This window comes from Monodelphis domestica, chromosome 2 (genome assembly GCF_027887165.1).
Source record: "Monodelphis domestica isolate mMonDom1 chromosome 2, mMonDom1.pri, whole genome shotgun sequence".
In the NCBI taxonomy this organism is placed as follows: Eukaryota; Metazoa; Chordata; class Mammalia; order Didelphimorphia; family Didelphidae; genus Monodelphis; species Monodelphis domestica.
In genome coordinates, this window is record NC_077228.1 from 105,617,238 (window position 1) to 105,637,886 (window position 20,649).

Sequence of the window (20,649 nt, forward strand, 5' to 3'; positions counted from 1 at the left end):
TTGGGAGATTATGACTTGCCCAAGGTCATACAGCTAGTGTTTTAAAGCAGGTCTTGGATTTCCCCTGGGGCTGCCCCACTTCAGCATATCTAATATACCAAGTTATCATCTATTTAATTTTGGAAATTGCTTTAAACCATTGGTCAGAAGATCCCAGGTGTTTAAGACTTTCAAAAGGTTGGTATCCTTTCTCAAAGATGGCTTCCCCTCCTACTTCAGTGGCCCCAAATTCCTCCTCTGAAAGGCTGAATGTTTGTAGAAGTAGTAGTAGAGACAGTGTAGGTTTTGGGGAGGCACATGATTTAGGACTAGAATGTTAATGGGTTAGGACCTGTAAAGGAAATCTGTTCATTTAGGAAAAGGAGCACTACAATACCTCCTTAAGCTAGTGCTTCCTACATTCAGTACCATTCATTTAGATGTGGCATACATACTTAGACAATAACCACATAGATATGTTTCTTTTCCTTGGCCTCCCTACCCCATCTGAGTAAACTGCAGTTGGGCAAAGAGTGGTATGGTAGGAGTGGTATGACCTGGCCTTCAAGGTTTTTCTTCTGGTCTCTACAAAAGAACAGCAGCTGCCTCCCATCTCTTTAATTGTAGCAGAACCTAATGCTCCATAGCAAGTATAGAGTGGGTAAGAGATTTAATATAAATCAAATTCTCAAGAAGGTACCTACAGCTGATCCTCTCCCCTTTTTCTATAAAGGCCTTTAGAGTACAGTGAGGATCAGCCACAAACTGCACTCAAGACATGTGGTTTTTAATATTTTCATAAAAAAATACAAATGAAATGAACTCTATGAGGAGAGTCAAACACAAAACTCTGGGAAAGGGGCCCAAGTAGATTTTTAGATCAGAGGTCAAGTGCTTCCTTACTCAGATGACTGTGTTCTATCCCCACACCCCAAGCAAGCATTTCATTTCAATTCTCAGTGGGGACCAGTTGGCAAAATGGCTCAGAAGACCACCAAAGGTGTGGAAAGCCTTAGAGAACACTTCTGCTTATCCTTGATTATGCAGCACTAGGACACAGGAACATTAATTACAGGGAGAAGTCAGGAACAGTAGAGGAAGATAAAAAAACAACTGAGCAGCAGCAAGAACCACTCTAAGAGATGAGCCCTGCTGAAAACAGGGCTCTGTCCATTCTAGGCAAACCTTGCCATGGCTAGATGTGGCCTGCTATGGATGAAGCATATGGACCGATTGCACTGATCCTTGAATTTCTTCCCTGGCATATTCCACTTCCACAGTGAGACATTCCATTTGTTAGCTTTGTTTCTTCCAGAGCTTAGTGGTCTCCAACATAATGAGAAACAAAGCTCTATCTTACACGCAACAGGGGAGGATGATTTCTGAATGGGTACACCAGACTTTCAGGATAGAATTAGTATGCCAAGTCCACTTATTCTCTACATTAAGTTGGATTCTGGTCCATTACCCTCTCTCCCTTCAGCAGCACCCCTGACTTTAGGGTGCCTGATGACCTCCCCCCCAGGCCTCTAACCTATAAGTTTTGATAAGAATCTAATTTCTCTGAGGCTGTTAGTGTCTTATGGAATGAAACTTCGAGTTCTGTCATCTCCAGTTACCAGTGCACACTAAAATAGTTGTTTTCCTAGAAAAAAGCTTTGGACTTAACCAATGTTAAATCAAGTTGGCACCCTGTGAAGTAGGCTGGGCATATCAAATGCCCAGGAAGCCATGCCCACCTCAGCTTTCTGGCAGGCATCAGGCACAACACAAAATTTGCTTAAGCACAAGGTAGGCAGGAGAATACCAGGAAAAAGCTCCCAGAACCAAGGACTGAGAAGACAGTGATCTCTCACATGTCACTCAAAGTGCTTTCCCTTGTGTTTCTGTCAACTACCCAATCCCAGGAGCTGCTGCCAATATAGGGGAGTTCAAATAAGTATAGCCATCACTGCACCGGTGCCTGTAATCGCCCCGTCCACACAGTGGGAAAGAAATTTCTGCAAGGAATCCTTGGCTCTCCCCCAACCTGCCCCTTGAACTGGTCAATGGCTTTGGCTGGTGCTCCACCCTTGGTCACTTTTCACGGAGGACACACACGCCTGCATCACACCGCTGGGTCCCCATGGATGTCACCACTTCCCAGCTGTCGACGATGGGGTCATAGCACTCAATGCTACTCAGTAGAGAGGTCCCATCATAGCTGGGGGGAAGAAAGCAAAAGAGGACATTAAGAGCTCTGCTCCTTCCCCTGACAAACTACTGTTCAATACAATAACTATGTTCCACTCCTAAACCCTCCTCCTTCTAAAATGTAGGTTTGGGTCCCACAGAGTCTCTTGCCCTAGGCACATGATGACTCCTTCCTAATTCCTGAATCCTCACCCTGCAATAGCATAGAGCCTCCCCCGAAGCACTGTGGCCCCAACATAGCATCGTGGGGTAGTCATACTGGTAACTGTGGTCCAGGAGTCAGTTCGGATATTATAGGCTTCCACAGAAGAGAGGTGTGCAGTACCATCAAACCCTCCCACAACATAAATATGGTCATTCAGCAGTGCTACACCTGCACCTGTGGAAAAACAGGGGATACCAAATAAGTATTATCAGGTTTAGGATTCTGTTCTAACTAGATCATAGAAATAGAAACTAAAGACCCCTGCTCCTCAATCCTTATAGCCAATTTGCCTTGGGGCAACCTAGGGATATGTATGCATAACAGGCCTATAGTATCCATTTCCAAAGGGAGATCTTGGGGCAAGGTCTGAGGCAGAGAAAATTAGAAATGGTTCTTATTTCTTATCTTTCCCTCCAATTTCTTCTAGTCCATACTGGATTCAACCCTTAACTCCCTTCTCAAAAGAAAGGGGAAAAAGCATCAAGGCAAGAATTGAGAACAAGATATACCATGAAAGGCAATGACAGTTTTTGCCTTTTTGTCTTATCCCCAGCCTGGCATATAATATTAACACTTAAAAAAGAATTAGCACTGGGGGCAGGTAGGTGGCTCACTGGATAGGAAGGGAGGTCTATACAGGAAGTCCTGAGTTCAAATCTGAGCTCAGATCACCAGTGTGACCCTGGACAAGTTACTTACTCCTAATTGCCTTGCCTTTAATATTCTGCCTTGGAACAAATATTTAGTATTGATTTTAAGAAGGAAGGTAAGGTGTTGTTTTTTAAAAATGTTTTTTGGTTGAGTTTTCACGAATTAGAAGAAATGATATGTAATTAAAGTCCTTCATTAAGAATTAGAACACCAGGGGGCAGCTGGATAGCTCAGTGGACTGAGAGTCAGGCTTCGAGATGGGTCCTAGGTTCAAATCTGGCTTGAGACATTTCCCAGCTGTGTGACCCTGGGCAAGTGACATAACCCCCATTGCCTAGCCCTTACCACTCCTCTGCCTTGGAACCAATACACAGTATTGATTCTAAGATGAAAGGTAAGAGTTTAAAAAATAATAATTAAAAAAAATAATTAAAATACCAAAGTACTCCCCCCCCCCCCTTTGTTCACATCTATTTTTTAAAAAAATCTTCACTCACTAAACACCTAAGGCTTTGCCTACAACATCCTATCAGAGAGCTGGAGACTGAAGTCTACTTTATGACAAATGCTACTTTGATGGGGAAAACAAAGAGAAAAGAAATGGTTTTGTCCATGCTTTACAATAAGCAGGTGTTAGAACCAGTGAAGAGAATCCACAGTTCCAGATTCCTAGTATTAAAGGGGCCTTACCAGTACTGGACAGTAACTTAAAATGAGTCCATCAGCATTGTTTTCTCTCCTAATTCCAATCTGACCTTTCCTCACCTGAGCGTTTAGTAGCCATTGGTGTAACATTAGTCCAGTGTCCTGTGTGGGGATCATACTTCTCAACCGAATTCAAGATATTCAGACCATCATATCCTCCTGGAACACAAAGTAGGACCATTTTGGCAATTCTCATGAATATTTTTTACTTCCCCATTTGATCTCAGTCCTCCTATTGTAGTTTCTTACAGCTTGAATAAACTACTGACCACCATATTCTTAGAAGCTAACTTGATCTTAGTTATTAGAATTCTAGAAGGAATCTATTTTGTGAAAGCAGCACACCAAATGGAAAATGTCTATGGACTAGCCTGTATTTTGATGAAAAAGAATTCATACCCAACAAGCAGTATCTGAAATAGAGCCCCCCCCCCCCCCCCCATCTCTAGGTCCCACGCTAAGTACCAAGGCAGTAGATCACCCCATTGGCCACCACTAGTCCGGCACCTTCCCGTGCTGTCTGCATGTCTCCCAACATACTCCACTGGTCGATATTTGGGTCGTATCTCTCCATACTAGTGTGCCGCCTGCTCCCATCAAAGCCACCAGAGACATAGATCATATCTGTACACAATACACAAACAATAATAAGAATAGCAGCTAGCATTTAAATAGAACTTTAAGGATTGAAAAGCACTTTACAATATCTCATTTGAATCTCACAACAACCTTGGTAGATAGGTGCTATTTTTAATTGCATTTTGCAGATGAAGAAACTAAGGCTGGGAGAGGTTAAGTGTCTTGTCCAGGGTCACAGAGACCATATTGGAATTTAATGTTCTCCTGACGCCAAGGTCCATCAATAGGGTCATCCTAGCTTCCTCAAATCACAAATCAATGGAAAAAAAAGGCTTCTAAAACCTCTGTTCCCCTATAAATTCTGGAAGTAAACTGAGAAGCTCTGTTAAACTTTTTTTGTGACATCATGAAGATCTGAAGCTAGAAAAGTATGCTCTATGACAATTCAAGGCAAGAGGAGTATTAAAATATAGTTTTTAATCTTAGTTTTGCAGCTAGGACACATGGGGACTTGATTACCCATCTCCTACCCATCACAACTTAGTTCAATGCTTCTTTTATACTCAAGGGGCTAATGGTTAAGGAGATGCAATTTTGATCTTTTCAGTGTCTTCCAATTCCTCTGATCTCACTCCCATGCCTAACAATAATTAATGTTACAAGTTCCAATTATTTAGCCACAGCTGAATGTGTTTAATACCCTAAAACATGCCTACCTCCTAGAGTGGTGGCACCTGCCAAGCCTCTCCGGACATTCATGGGGGCCATAGAATACCAGACTCCATCCTCATCAGCTGTGTAGTCCAGGCACTCTACTGAGCTGAGGCGGGAGCGGCCATCATAGCCACCAATTACATAGATTCTGTCATGTAGGGATACTGTGGCTACATAACGCCTTTTCCGAGTGATGCTCTATGATATGTAGAGAGAATAAACAAATACTAGGGATGGGGTTCAAAGACATCTACCATATGTTTATGAAAGAAAAATCTTGATTGCTACCCTTTGCTATCATATACTTTCTCCTAGCCTCTGCTGGGAGTCATCCCTATTCTCTTTCATGATCTTCCCACCACACCTGACTTCCATGTTTTTATTAAAATCTTTTTGGAAGACTCATCAAGTCTACATATTTATTAGGTTCTTCTTTAATGTCCTGCTAACCATCCAGTCTTTTATTACTGTTTGTCTTACTCTTATAGTGCCTGCCTGGAGAAAAGCAACATGAATTTTCTTGGTTGGATTTTGAAAGCATTTTTACTTTATCACTGCTCAAATCAGAGCCACAATCATGACTCCATTTAGGTCCCAGGAAGCCTCTTTTAGCTCTGAAAGTTCATCTCATGAAACAATAAAAAAGGTAAAATTAATTACTAATAGGACAGTTCAGAGCTTTGTTTGAAGAGACCATCCCTCCCGAGTTACAATGAGGCTGTGCTAAGTCCTAATACTATCAGAAGGACTCAAACCTTTATAGTAAAGTTTTGAATTAGAACCTCAACAAAAGCTAAAACTATCTTCATAGAAATTATGACAAGTTTATCTACTCCTGATAGACTGATAATGCAATTTATCATCACTTGGAGAGTAATCGATGCAAACTGAAAATCTCTGTTCAAGGATGTTTTTATTATTTCTTACTGGCAAAAAGCTCCATTCCTGAGTCTTGGGATCATACTTCTCTACCACATCAATGGGGGACTGCTGGCTGCCAAACCCTCCAATCACCAGAAGTACCTCATTGGCTCCTGAGGACAAAGTGAGAAAATGATAGGTTACTTTCTATCCCTAGTTGGAAATGAAGTTCCTCCTCAGGAAATCCTGACAGAAATATTTAACAGGCATCTAGTCTTTTCAGTAACTCAGAGTAATGGTTCAAGGTAAAAATATGTAGTTGGAATGTCTGAGAGAATGTTACTTTTTCATAGGGCCTCTGATTGGGAAAAATTGCATTCCTGATATCCTAAGAGTATTTGATATTCATGACAGTAAAAACCCAAAATGCAAAAAAAAAATTCACATCTTAAAAGTACCACTATATTATAGATTCTACTTAGCTGTGAGAAACTAAAAGGACTGGCGTCATTGAGTTGGAACCTACAAGAACAGTGAGGAACTTCTTGTCTCTCATTGTGAAAAACAAATCTGGAGATATGGATTGAAGGATAGGGGAGGTCTCTCTCACTTAAACCCTATTTCCCTAAAATGGCAAGTAGGTTTTTTCTCTATGACACCAATTCCCTGATTTTCATCACCTGAATGAGTAAACTCCTTACCAGCTGACCAAAGCTGCCAAAATCCTGAGACTGCTCACCAGAAAAAGAAAGCTCCATCATTTTCTTTCTTCCTTCCTTTTTTCCTTCATTCCCTTTCTTCCTTTTATTAAAACCCTTAACTTCTGCCTTAGTATCAGTTCTAAGACAGAGGTGCAGCAAGAGATAGGCAATTGGAGTTAATGACTTGCCCAGGGTCACACAGCTAGGAAGTGTCTACAATTAAACCCAGGTCCTCCTGACTCCAGGCCTGGTGCTCTATCCATTAGCTATCTAGCTGCCCCTGCTCCATTATTTTTAAAGAAGAAGAAAATCCCCATTTCAACAGCATTATTTGCCTCTGTTCTTTTGAAGCACATCAGGGCAGCTAATTTTAATTCAGTTTCTAAAAGACTGTTACATATCAGACTATTAATGGTTACAATAGTAGCCTGGACATGCCTTGAACCTACCAGGAAAAGAACACAGACTCTAAAGTTTAGTCTCATTCTCTAAGGGTAAATTCTTCCCCAAAGTCCAAATAAAGAAGTTCCTTTCCCCAATCTGAAGTAACAGCCAAACCATTCTTTCTTTAGAAAATCAGTGAGTTTTGACCAAAGGAACTTTTCAGATTACACTAAATCTGTAAGCATATTCCCATAGAGTCTATCCAGTTGGGAGGGCAGGACCAAAGTAGCTTTGTTTCTTCCCTTTAAGCATTGTACCCACTTCTTCCCAGTCATACCCACTATAGTGACATGGAAAGGAAAGGGTGGGAATTCAATCTAAATGCCACTGTCCTTTATATGTGATAATGCTACTGAAAGCAATGAATATATGACTGAATAGACTTAACCAATACATAACCAATTAACAGGTTTCATATTTTGCAAACATTAAGGTTGTCTTCTGATTTGTGGCTTGTAGTCTCTGCTATTCTATGTAACACATTTTGTTCAGGATTTTGCAGATATTAATATCAGAAGAAACTCGTACCCTCTTTTCTTTTAAAATATTCTAAGTACAGATGACCAGCTTTTTGAAGGATTGGCTAGATCAGCTAGATTGCTCTGAACTGGGGTAGTAAAACAACTCCCAACAGTCTGACATTCTCTCAAGTGGTCTCCACTAGTGAAAGATTCAGATGAAAGTTAGTTTATGAGCCCAAGTGGATTCCTAGTTCTAAATGGTTTTACCATGGGAAAGTTTGGCCAACAAGTGAAACTAAAGGTAGGGGAAAAGCTCATTTCAGAAATCAGCTGCTCTTCTCACTGTCCCTTAAGGAGACAGATTTCATGCTTATGATGAAAGAAAGGATGCCTACAAATTTACAAGAACAGGATCAAACACAGTATCACCGAACAGCTTATAGCAGTGACAAAAAAAATGACTTCTAAAAGTAAGGGGTTCAGTTACCTAAACTTTCATCGTGTACTAATATTTAGTTTGTATTTAACCCAAAGACAAAATAACTATTTTTGATGCTTACTCTTTTCCCAAAGAAATGCTATTTTTTTAATGTAAATATTTTTTGGCTGGGGGAAGCTAACAGTTAAAGAAAAAACCTACACAATATGCTTTTTAAAAATTTAGCTGCCCAAAACCAAGGCTTTATTCTAATTTTCAAATGAACTTCTATTCAGAACCATTATTCCACTTGATATATCTTTTTTTTTTTAAACCCTTACCTTCCCTCTTAGAATCAATACTAAGTGTTGGTTCCAAGGCAGAAGAACGATAATGGTTAGGCAAAGAGGGTTAAGTGACTTGCCCAGAGTCACACAGCTAGGAGGTATCTGAGGCCAGATCAGAACCTAGGACCTTGTCTCTAGGCCTGGCTCTCACTCCACTGAGCCACTAGCTCCCCCTTCCATTGGTACATCTTTCAGCCATTTCTATAGACAGAGAAAGTTGGAAAAGAGTGAATTAATCCTCAGTCACCTCCAAGTAGATCCTAAGCTTAAAGCCTATATGTAGAGTGCCAGAGGATTGCCATGCTACAACTTCCAAAAAGAGAAAAATGAGAGTCATTTGGCTTCTGAGAAACAAACCAGAAATCTCTCAATCATATCAGAAGGCAGGATTTGCTGCAGATGCTGATTAGCTGGTTTATCCCACAGCACATTACAAAGCATTGAGAATGTGTCCATGTATGTCAGGAAATGTAGCTAAAGGGATATCTATATTCTATAAAGGCACAGGCAGAGCAAAAAATATATTCTCTACATACATGCTCAGAGAAACTTTTTTGTCATGGAAAAACTGCCAGAGAAGGGGGAACTCTATTCCTTTTTTTTTTTACACCCTTACCTTCCACCTTAGAATCAATACTATTTATTGATACTATATATCTAAGACAGAAGAGCAGTAAGGGCTAGGCAATGGGGGTCAAGTGACTTGCCCAGTGTCACCCAATAGGGAAGTGTCTGAGACCAGATTTGAACCTAGGACCTTCCGTCTTTAGGCCTGACTCTCAATTCACTGAGCTACCCAGCTGCCCCCAGGAGGAAATCTATTCCTGAACTTATATCAGGATATACATCTATGAGGATAGGACGAATGGGCTTCTCTAAAGTGCCTTGAATTACAAGCATGGTCACCCATTCCTGGTAAACAACATTTAGAAAAAGGATATACTTCAAGTTGTGGCTGTAATTCTTTCCAGATACAAAGGTAATGCCAGTATAGAATGTATAGTTTTAGGACAAGTGTTAAGACAAATATACCTGAAAAACAATTTTTAAAAAATTATCAGATTTGTCTTATAAGAACTAGTTTCAAAGCAGAACATTAAGGAGAGGCAGTTGGGGTTAAGTGACTTGCCCAGGGTCACACAGCTAGGAAGTATATGAGGCCAGATTTAAACTTCTAACCCACTGAGCCACCTAGTGCTCCAGAAACAATCTATTTTTTTTCTCTCGAAACCTATACCTTCTGTCTTGGAATCAATACTGTGTACTGTTGTGTATAACTGTTCCTATGGAACTAAGTGGCCCCTTATCACATTATGTCACTTCTACCTAGTATTCTCCAGGAGAAGCTCCATGATGATGTTAGCTTCGTCCCTGAACACTAGTAGTTTGCACATATTAAGGGCTTAATAAAATATTTGTTGGCTTGGAATTAGTAAAAGCTTGTCTTTGCTAATTTTTTAAAGTCCTTACCATCTGTTCTAAGACAGAAGAGCAGTAGAGGCTAAGTAATGGGGGTTAAGTGACTTGCCCAGGGTCATAAAACTAGGAAGTGTCTGAGACTAGATTTGAACCTAGGACCTCCTTCAGGCCTGACTCTTAATCCTGAGTCACCTAGTCCCTTCAATTTTGCTAATTTTTGCTGAAGTTCTTTAAAAATCTACGTGCTAATATCCTGTGACAATGCCTTACACAAAACAGAAGCTTATGAATAGATGACTTTTAAATTAAGTCAGTCCTGTTCCAATTGTCAATAGAGTTGTTAGCTCTTTTGGGACCATTTTCTGTCTTGCAAAAAAAGAAAGGAACTAATGATAGGTCTTAGAGGACCTAGGTTCAAATTCTGTATCAAAGGATTTCTCCCTGTGGGATCCTAGATTTCTTCCTCTATAAAATGAGGGGGTTGGATTAGCTGGCTTCTGAGGTCCCTTCTGGCTCCTATGATCCCATGAAGTCTAACTCTTATTTTTGCTTTTTTAAAAATTATGGAACAAGGGGCAGCTAGGTGGCTCAATGGATAGGACATCAGGCCTATAGAGACAGGAGGTCCTGTGTTCAAATGTAGCCTCAGATATTTCCTAGCTGTGTGACCCTGGGCAAGTGACATAACCCCCATTACCTTGCCCTTATAGCTCTTCTGTCTTGGAACCAACACACAGTATTGACTCCAAGAGGGAAGGCAAGAGTTTAAAAAAAAAAGGAATGCTTCATGAATTTGCATGTCATCCTTGCACAGGGGCCAAATTTCAGTATATGTGCCCTCTCTAGCTCAAAAAATTGTTTAAACCCTTATGAGCCTTCTGTCTTAAAAAGGATACTAAGTATGGAGATATGAACTCAGGACCTCCCAACTCCAGGCCTGGCACTCTATCCACTGTGCTACCTAGTTGCCTCTTCTTTCTTAGAGAGAATCAGTCCCTAAAAGGCCAGATCTTATTTCTTAGAGTCCTAGTACACAGGTTTGGGAGATGGTGCTAAATTTTCATGTATCATTTATAGGAAGAGCAGATTACATGTTTGGAGAGCAGTTGTATTACTGAAGTGAATATCTTAAGAGAGCTGCTACACTATATTTGCTCCAGGTTATAATTTAAGCATATTAGTGAATTTCTTCATCATCAGTTGATCTACTAGGGATTAAATGATTGCCAATGGAAAGCAAAAATGACAGAAGAGGGAATCTAAAGGGCAAAGACAAACTCTACCAACTTCAGGATCCCCCATTTCATCATGCTCTTAAGGCAATTTCGGTTTCCCTGTTCTTTCCCTTCCATTTACCACACATTGTATTAAAAAAATAAAATAAAAGAGGGAAGTTTGTACATCCATCCTTACCAAGCCGAGCTCTTGTTCTGGGACCCTGCATCTGACTTCTCAGTTCTGGCCTCAGGTGGAACTTCTTTGCTTCATCAACCAGGTCCCTGCACTGCAAGCTGCATCGTATGAAAGGCTAGAATACATCCAATGTTTAAATGAACCACAGGCAATAAATATTTTCAGGGATATGCAAACTATATTAAATGGGAACTGACTTTTGAATATACAGAGCCAAGAGACTGGGCTCCACAAGGGCTGCAGGGAATAAAACCACAGAAAGAAGTCTTGAAAAGATCCCATTATGTTGTTTAAGAATGTTTAAGGGGAACACTACATGGCTGCAAGTGACCTCCAGGCACGAGAGGGATGAATATCCTATTTAAGAAGGTAGGCAGCATACCTAGCTCTCTCACTTTCCTGACCACCCAAGAAGGGCTGGTATGAATGGGATAGCAAAATGTAAAGCCAAATGATCAAAGGATATGAATTTGAATAAATAGTTTTCAGATGAAGAAATCAAAGCTATTTGATTAGAGAAATGCAAATTAAATAATTCTGAGGTACCACCTTACACCTAGCAGATTGGCCAAAATGGCAGTAAAGGAAACTAATAAATGTAAGAGGGAATGTGGCAAAACTGGGACACTAATATATTGCTAATGGAGTTGTAAATTGAGTTAGCCATTCTGGAAGGCAATTTGGAATTATGCCCAAAGGGCTTTAAAAGACTGCTGGATCAAAAATCCAGCAATATCACTACTAGGTCTGTATCCCAAAGAGATTTAAAAAATGGGAAAGGACCCATTTGTACAAAAATATTCATAGCTGCACTTTTTGTGGTGGCAAAAAATTGGAAACTAAAGAGATGTCCCTCAATTGGGGAATGGTTGAACAAATTGTGGTAAATAATGGTGATGGAATACTATTTATAAGGAATGAAGAACAGAATTATTTCAGAAAGAACTGGAAAGACACATGTGAACTGACGCAGAGTGAAATAAGCAGAACCAGGAGAACATATTGTGGGACGATCAAGTGTGATAGCTATTAACAGCAACAAAATGATCCAGGACAATTCTGAGGGACTTATGAAAAAGAATGCTATCCAACTCTAGAGAAACAACTGTTGGAGTAGAAATGTAAATGAAAACATGATTTATCACTTGCTTATTTGTATATATGATTTGGGGTTTTGGTTTTATCAGATTATTCTCTTACAAAAATGAATAATATGGAAATATATTTTGAGTGATAATATATCACTAGACTATAGAGTGGAATTGCTTGTCAACTGGTGGGGGGGAGGGAAGAGGGGAGGGAAACAACATGAATCATATACCTTTGGAAAGTTTATGTGTAAATTTGTTAATGGAATAAAGATAAAATTAAAGAAAATAATAAATCATTGTGACAAAAAAAAGAGTAAAGGCTAGCAAGAGGTGTGTGTGTCGGAGTTGTAAAGGATGACGGGCAGATTAAAGATAATCTGAGCTTTGTTGCTAAAAAATTTGTAAATTCTTCAGTTTCCATTTCTTTCCCTTGACAAATATATATTTTTAAAAAGTTAAAGTTAGGTTTGGGGGGGAACAGGAGAGAGGAATTAACAACCATGAGAGGTGGCAAAGTAGATAGAGCACTGGGCATAAAGTCAGGAAGATGACTTCAAATCTCTCTTTAGACACTTACTAGCTATATGACCCTGGGCAAATCAATTAACCCTGTTTCCTCAGTTTTCCCATCTGTAAATTAAGTTGCATGGCAAGCCACTCCAGTATCTTTGCCAAGAAAATCCCAAATGGAGTCACAGAGAATCAGACAGGACTGAAAGGAATGAGCAACAATAACAAAAAATAACACTATATCAGGCCAAACAAATGAGTTTACAAATTAACTTGACTCAGTTACATTTTATACTCATGAAGTCAATGATTAAAATACATAAAATCAGAATGGTGAAATATAACATTTTAAAGATACTTTCAGATAGCTTATACTCAACTAATGACCTTGACTTCTCCATGGTCGTTTAATAAACAAGAAATTACTCCTATTCCTTACTGGTCCTGTTTTCCTAGCCAAACTAAAATAGGCTCCCCTTAATTTGGGTGAAAGGGGAGCTGGCTGGTTGCTACTGGTTAGCTGTGTGAAATAGTTAAAGTCTCTGAAATACATAGCAAGTATTTAAGATCCTGGGCAAGCAGCATGCTATGGTAGAAAGGTGAACGATTTCAAAGACTTGGTCCTGCCATTTAGGCAATTTGTGCAACCCTGAACAAGTCACTGTACTTTTTGTTTCCTCATCTGCAAAATGAATGGGCTAAAAGAGATGGCTGCTATGGCCCAGCCAATTTCAAGTCTATGAGCCTAAATGACAAATTCAAAATAATAAAACAAAATGAAACAACATATATTATTAGTTTGTGTGTACCTAAAAGCTTCCATAGACAGTACTTCTGGCTACACTGATATGTAAACTTAAATACATTATCCTAGATATTTGAGGATATGACTGTTTTTAGCACCCTTTAACCCCAGCTTCCTGGCTAGGGAGATCTCTTAGAAAAACTCTATGTTCTACATACAGAGAATATAAATCTTATTCAGTACATGTGGTTAAGAAACAGTGAAACCAAAGAAAGTGGTGGTAGAGTCTAGGCATCTCCTAGGACCTACCTCAGCATCTATCACATCCGTGATGTACCTGGGGGTCAGCAGGGGCATCCGGACATATTGTAGCAAATCAGGCAAGGATTCCTCCCTCTCTTTTTTGGCATGCTTCACCCAGTTGATAACAGCCTCAAAAACTGGCTCTTCAGAATCTACCTACAAATGTACCATACAGAATATGGGTTACTGCTATTCAATTCAGTTCATCTTCTCTAGTTACTCATAGGGTGGATGAAGCTTTCTTAAAGAGATATTGTTTTAATCTCCCTCCAAACCCACTTTCCTAAGTGTCCCTGGTCTAGGCGACAGTTTTCTGCGTTATGGTTAAATCATGTCAGTCACAAAATTATTGCTGGGTGGCTAAGAATATTTTCTAAGAACATCATAACCAATATGCAGTAAAATGTCTGTTTTTATTTTTAATTTCTTCCTCTCCTTCCTTTTTTCTTAAGCTTTAGAAATGTGAGGACATTTGTTATCTTTAATTCAAAATGAGGTCTTCAATTAACCCTTCATTCAATTATAACATCTCTATATAAGAGGCACAGTTCCTAACATTCATAATAGCCTGAAGAGTGTGAACACAGCACAGAGTCTAAATCAAGTTAGGAAAATAGAAGGAATTCATCACCCCTAGTTAGAGAAGGGAGATTTAGGTCTGAATGTTATATTATTTCTACTTTGTAGTATCAGGTTTCAGTTTATTTTATTCCATTAAGTCCATTACCAGAGGTTTCTCTACTAATTTTTTCAGGAAAGCAAGTTTTTGAGAAGCTTTTAGTATTTTATTGATATTAAAGTAGACAGGGCAGAAATAAATGGAACAAAAGCGCCACACTCTAGACTCTAACATCTCTTGGCTTAAGGTAGAGCTAGCCAGCTCAGCTTCAGTTGTAGGTTTCTCAGTCACATACACCAGACACTCAGCCTGCCAGGAGGCCACTCCGGTTCACTTAGAATGATGTGATTTACCAAAATTCAATGTTCAGTTAACATATCTGCTATATAAAGTAACATACATATTTGTAGTAGGTGCCATGGATAGTGATTTTCAATTAATCTTTCACTATTGTCATAGGAGAATTTAAAAAAACCCTAAAGATCTGAAATGAGCTGCAAAAAATTCAAAAAGGTTTATTCCCCTAATGGGGAGAGGGGAAACCAGAACATTTCCCTCTAGAGTCAGCTTATAATGAAACTAACTAAATGAAGATGGAAAGCCAAAAATAGACATAATTATGATCTGTATAGGTAAGTTCTGTCTTTACAAAGATCTCTCTCTAGCCCTTAGAGTGATCCTTTGTTTACACCTAGAAAACTACTCTACTCAAGAAAAGTAAATTCTGGGGGGCAGCTGTGTAGCTCAGTGGATTGAGAGCCAGGCCTAGAGATGGGAGGTCCTAGGTTCAAATCCGACCTCAGCCACTTCTTAGCTGTGTGACCCTGGGCAAGTTACTTGACCCTCATTGCCTAACCCTTACCACTCTTCTGCCTTGGAGCCAATACACAGTATTGACTCCAAGATGGAAGGTAAGGGTTTAAAAAAAAAAGGAAAAGAAAAGTAAATTCTGCTAAATGACTAGCAATGGGATTTAGGACTAGGATTGACTGGTCTTAATATTCCATTTCTTGCTCTGTCATTAACTGAAAGTTTAATTATCTTCTACAACAATTTTTGCTTTGTGAAAAATTGAAAATATATAAAGAATTCTGAAAGAAATCTCCACTCCATTCCTGCTCCTCAGATAGGCACTATATGGCTTCCCACTCCCTCACCCCAAACCAAAACAAGCCTCCAAACCAAAGCAACCCCTCCCTACCAAATTCAAGTGGAAGAACAATAGATTGCCCCCTCCCCCCATAAGGGGTTTAGTTTGAGACCTTTAGCACTGAGAAAAGAGATCTTTACCCTGCTCTATTTGTTTACCTGCATGTTTGGCTCTCCTGCCCCCCATCTGTCTTCCAGTCAGCCAGGCAGGGTGCTGTATCTGTCCTTGGTCCCCAAATGGCACCTTTCCTTTCCTAGCTGTGTCTATATGTCAGCCTACTTCCCCCAGGTACATCTAATGATCCCTTCTTGTCTCCTTCCCTCCCTCTCTTCCTTAGGTCATAAAAATTCACATTATGTTTATAGACATTTTTGGAACTGTCCCTCATATAAAATGAAGTCTAGCGAGAGCTACTCTCTTTTGCCAGCAATAGTTTATCCCAATATTGCAACATAGTAATTCCCATAATGGTAGATAGAATAACTAGCAACAGCTGGTAATATCTTGTGGCCAGGACTATCATTGAAAGTACTGTGTGAGGGGGGCAGCTGGGTGGCTCAGTGGATTGAGAGCCAGGCCTAGAGATGGGAGGTCCTGGGTTCAAATTTGACCTCAAACACTTTTTAGCTGTGTGACCCTGGGCAAGTCACTTGACCCCCATTGCCTAGCCCTTACCACTCTTCTGCCTTGGAGCCAATACACAGTATTGACTCCAAGATGGAAGGTAAGGGTTTAAAAAAAAAAAGTACTGTGTGAGGCCAAACCAACAAGTCATATGCAGACCTGAATTTCATCACATTTGATTAGCTTTTCCACCTCTCCTTGGCTCAGAAGGATGAACTCTTCATGCTGTACCACTTCAGGAAAATGCTTCTGACTGAAGACTTCAGCTGCCTGCATCAGGTCAACACAATTATGTGTCTCCGCAAAATCCCTGATACCTAGGCAGTTGGATGGGTCCAGCTGGCTTTCTAAGAATTCACAACAGGCTTGCTTGACACCTATGATGAACAACGAAAATGAGAAAGACTTTAAGACACCTTGGAAGAGACAGATGTGTGGCACAGTAGATAGAGTACCAAGCCTGAAGTCAGGAGCATCTTGGTTCAAATTTGACCTCAGATTCTTTTAGCTGTGTGACACTGGGCAAGTCACTTAATCCTGTTTGCCTAGCCTTTGCCCTTTTATTTTATTAAGTTGTTAATAAGACAGAAAGTAAGGGTTTAAAAAAAAAAGATACCTTGGAGAGGCTAAGTCTGCCTGCATCCTCTGGATCCAGCTTTATTTTTGTATGTTTAATGTCAATGAAAGTCTGAGTCCATGATTAAGGCACAGATTGAAAAACAAAGGTAGGATATTGTCTCTTAAGTTGTTCCTTCATCAAGATCATTTTACTTTTCTATTTCTCATATTAAAACAGAAAAATCAATTTTATTTTCAGAGAGGTTGGAAAGAATGCAATAAAAATTATTGCCAATGGTTGGGGCAGCTAGTTGGTTCAGTGGATTGAGGAACAGGCCTGGAGGTGAGGTCCTGGGTTCAAATCTGGATTCATATATTTCTTAGCTGTGACCCTGGATAAATCACTTAACCCCTACTGCTTACCCCTTACACTCTTTTGCCTTGGACCCAATATACATTATTGATTCTAAGATGGAAGGTAAGGGTTAAAAAAAATTATTGCCAACAGTTAAGTCATTTAGCAATATTCCTTTTCTACATTCAAGTCTACCAAACAAATGAAGCCTATTTTTGGTGCAGATAGGGTAGCCACAATCTCATAACTCCCTAGTTAGTAGTTTAGAACATAAAATGAAATCCAAAAATATGTACAAAAGCAAGTGTCACACTAATGCATTTTGCTTTGTTTAGACCATACAGAAAACAATGACGACTAAAAATAATGAGGCATAACTGGTGTCAAAGTAAAAACTGGAATAGGAGGAGGGTAATTCATCACAGTTGAGGAATTATGATGGACCCCAGGGATATAAAAGCCCTTTTCTGAAGAGAATCCAATAGCCTTGTTTGGAGGTTATAATATACAGCAACTGATACGATACAGCCCATCTGGTACATTTCCTTAAACTAGGAGCAAAAAACAAATGTAGCATATATTTGTCACAGACTGCCCATAGCAATGTTTCAAAAATCTACAGCAATATCTGAATTGTGAAAAGCATCAACTCTGTATGACTGGTATACCTTTCAGCTGAAGCAGACAAGCTGCAGGAAGCAGTTCCTGTACATTCTCCACCGTCACATGCACTGTCTCTGTGTATACAAAGTCCAACAGGATTTCCATAGTGGAGGCAGTCAAACCTTGAATATCCACGTATGGCTTCCCCTTTTCTGAGAGCTGCAGATTCAAAGAGTAGTCAGCAGGGATTGAAATTCCAGGGGATACAGATATAATTTCATTTGATGAAGTTTAGAAGGCTATAAAAATTGCAACACTATATTTAAATTTTGTGAAAACTGAAATTTATAGCTACAGTGTGCCAAAGAGGCAAATGGTATTATTTATCCTGTTCACACAAACACATTGTTGCTATAGGCTTCTATTTTGACAAGAATTGGCTAGTGTTACAATGTACACAGTATACTAAGACATCTAGAGAACAATGGTATTAAGATACTGGCATTTGTAGCATTTAGCAGTTGAAGTTCACTGAAAGTACTGCACAATTTCCCAAATTTGATCTAGGTCAATTTCTTCCTCCTCCTCCCGCATTATTTGTTGGATGTTATGGAATGTATTCTTTGTTCAGGTGCCAGTTACATTAGATGGTCTCTCAGGTTCTAATTCTGACATTCTGTGATTCTGGGGATTCAAAACTGCAGATGACCAAAAGATACCATATGATTATTGTTTACTTTTAATGATTCAAATAGGTACAAATAACATGCATCATGAGGGGAAAAAGCATTAGGAAACATGACTAAAAATCAAAGTGTTGGGCAGGAAATGGAGACCCAAGGGACCTAAGACGTATAGACAGATCTAAGAGGTATAGAAATCACTGCTGCCCATTGAAGCAGGTACATCAGAAAAGAAAGGTAGATTCAAACACTTTAATAGCTGCCTACTAAAGAGAGTATCTGACAGGATGATGGCTTAAAATAATGCAATGATGGTCTCTACCAAAGATGATAGGAACCTAATAAGGGCTAGTAATATATCTATATGGAATCTTATAAATCTAATAAAAAATTCTTTAAACTGAAAAGGAATGGGAAGGAGAAAGCTGCTTGTGTTAATCCATCCACAAAGCTAGAGACCATAGAAAGTGGCTACAAAGTAGACAGAATGGGAGTAGAAATCCTGTTCAAAGGAGAAAAAATCCTAAGAAAGTATTAAAAACCCATAGTCTTAGCGGTTTTTGCACAATGTCCCTTAGTAAGGTTAAGGGGCAAGATCAGTTAGAGATTCTAACAAAAGGAAACATTTGACCTCTATGTTCTTTTCTGAAGCTTGGTAGGATGAAACCCATGACTAGACTATGGTTCAGGATAATAATTTATTCAAAAGAAAATAGGATAGGTAAAAGGGAAAAAGAATGGTATTTTATATTAAAAAGATGAATTACCATGAAAACCTCCAAGAATCAATCTAAGGGAGGAAAGTAGGATAGAGAACATTTGGGTTAAAAATCAACAGATGTAGGATCAAAAGCAAAATATACTACCAGCCATTGAGAAAGAGAGAACAGATGAGGAGTTTGGAAAAAGGATCACAAAAACCAATATTACAGGGATGACACTTCAATTATTTGGACAGTTTACTGGAGTCCTTTCTCTGCCAAAAGCAGAGAAACAAATGATTTATTGGATTGGTTAATAATAATTTCATCCATCAAAAAATATGGAGGGACTGACATGAAAAATTCTGTATTAGTAAGAAGAGTTGGTTATTAGGGTGGAAATGCTGGGAACCTCAGGAAAAAATGACAACTCTCTTAATTGTAATAAAAATGAAGCAAGTCAGATGAATTCTGACATGCATCTTGATATGGAAAAATAGGTTTCAAAAGCTTTAGAGGAAAGAATGGGAGGGGACTGATAGACTACAATTCCAGTCAATCTAGTAGTGAGAGGAAACTCTCAAGGATGAAATCCTGAAGACACAGAGAAATAATTTTTAAATTAAAAAAATACACACATAAAGATGCTAGAAGCAAGTGCAGGTAAAAGAGTATGTGGCATGATCTTATAAGGTCAGTAAATAAGCTAAAATAAATAAGCTGAAGATGATAAGGAAAGCAAAAGAAAACAAAAACTTCTAAAAAAACTATGTTGAGGAAAGATGATTAAAGAAGGGATGGAATGCTACAACTCTCTTTCCAAAAGAAACAATTATAGAAATTCTAATCACTACATATTTTTAAAAAGGTCAAGTTTTATGAAGAGTATATGATGCTATAAAAATATTTAAAATATGGTATTATAATAAATTATATAATTTAACAAAAAATTGTATTGTTACTAAATACAATGATCACCAAATGGATAGAAACTTTAAAGTACATCTATTGTACAGAATTTTTCAAGCTACAAAGAAGCTGTGTCTATATAGGTAAGCCATTAGTATGGGTTCTTTGCTAGGACATGGATATAACCATTATGATGTGATAAAAATACTTTTATTTATGTAGTGTTTTACAGCTTTTAAAAATGCTATTATATATATGATTTCAATTAACCCCACTAACCTTCTGAGATAGCCAACATAAGCATATGTCTCTAGGCCTTAGTTTCCTTATCTGTAAAGTGAAAGTTGGAAGATTTCTAAGGTCTGATCTAGTCCAAATCTATGATTTCAAGATCTTCTTTAGCCACATTTACAGATGAGGAAACTGGTCTTTTTTTTTTTTAAACTCTTACCTTCCATTTTGGAATCAATACTGTGTATTGGTTCCAAGGCAGAAGAGTGGTAAGGACTAGGCAATGGGGGTTAAGTGACTTGCCCAGGGTCACCCAGCTGGGAAGTGTCTGAGGCCAGATTTGAACCTAGGACCTCCAGTCTCTGGACCTGACTCTCAATCCACTGAGCCACTTAGCTGTCCCAAGAAATTGTTTTTTAAAAGCTTCTTAAGTTATAGAGCTAAGACTAAAATCCAGGCCATTCTGACTAATCCAGT

The 20,649-nt window shown here is 39.0% G+C and overlaps 1 protein-coding gene and 1 long non-coding RNA gene across 2 annotated transcripts in view; one reads left to right on the top strand and one right to left on the bottom strand.

Moving 5' to 3' along the window:
* LOC130457121 (uncharacterized) lies at window positions 1–6,216 on the top strand. Its single transcript, XR_008916159.1, has 2 exons — window positions 1–177; window positions 5,515–6,216. It is a non-coding gene; the product is annotated as an uncharacterized LOC130457121 (long non-coding RNA).
* The window catches only part of KLHL12 (kelch like family member 12), a 27,436-nt gene continuing 7,532 nt past the window's right edge, over window positions 746–20,649 (bottom strand). The window contains exons 3-12 of the mRNA XM_016429508.2: window positions 17,714–17,867; window positions 16,292–16,509; window positions 13,746–13,895; window positions 11,091–11,205; window positions 5,954–6,060; window positions 5,029–5,224; window positions 4,199–4,357; window positions 3,794–3,892; window positions 2,365–2,551; window positions 746–2,182 (exon numbers count right to left, since the gene is read on the bottom strand). Of these exons, the coding sequence (XP_016284994.2) occupies window positions 2,056–2,182; window positions 2,365–2,551; window positions 3,794–3,892; window positions 4,199–4,357; window positions 5,029–5,224; window positions 5,954–6,060; window positions 11,091–11,205; window positions 13,746–13,895; window positions 16,292–16,509; window positions 17,714–17,867 (1,512 nt within the window). The 3' untranslated portion in view covers window positions 746–2,055. The remainder of the gene's footprint in view (window positions 2,183–2,364; window positions 2,552–3,793; window positions 3,893–4,198; window positions 4,358–5,028; window positions 5,225–5,953; window positions 6,061–11,090; window positions 11,206–13,745; window positions 13,896–16,291; window positions 16,510–17,713; window positions 17,868–20,649) is intronic.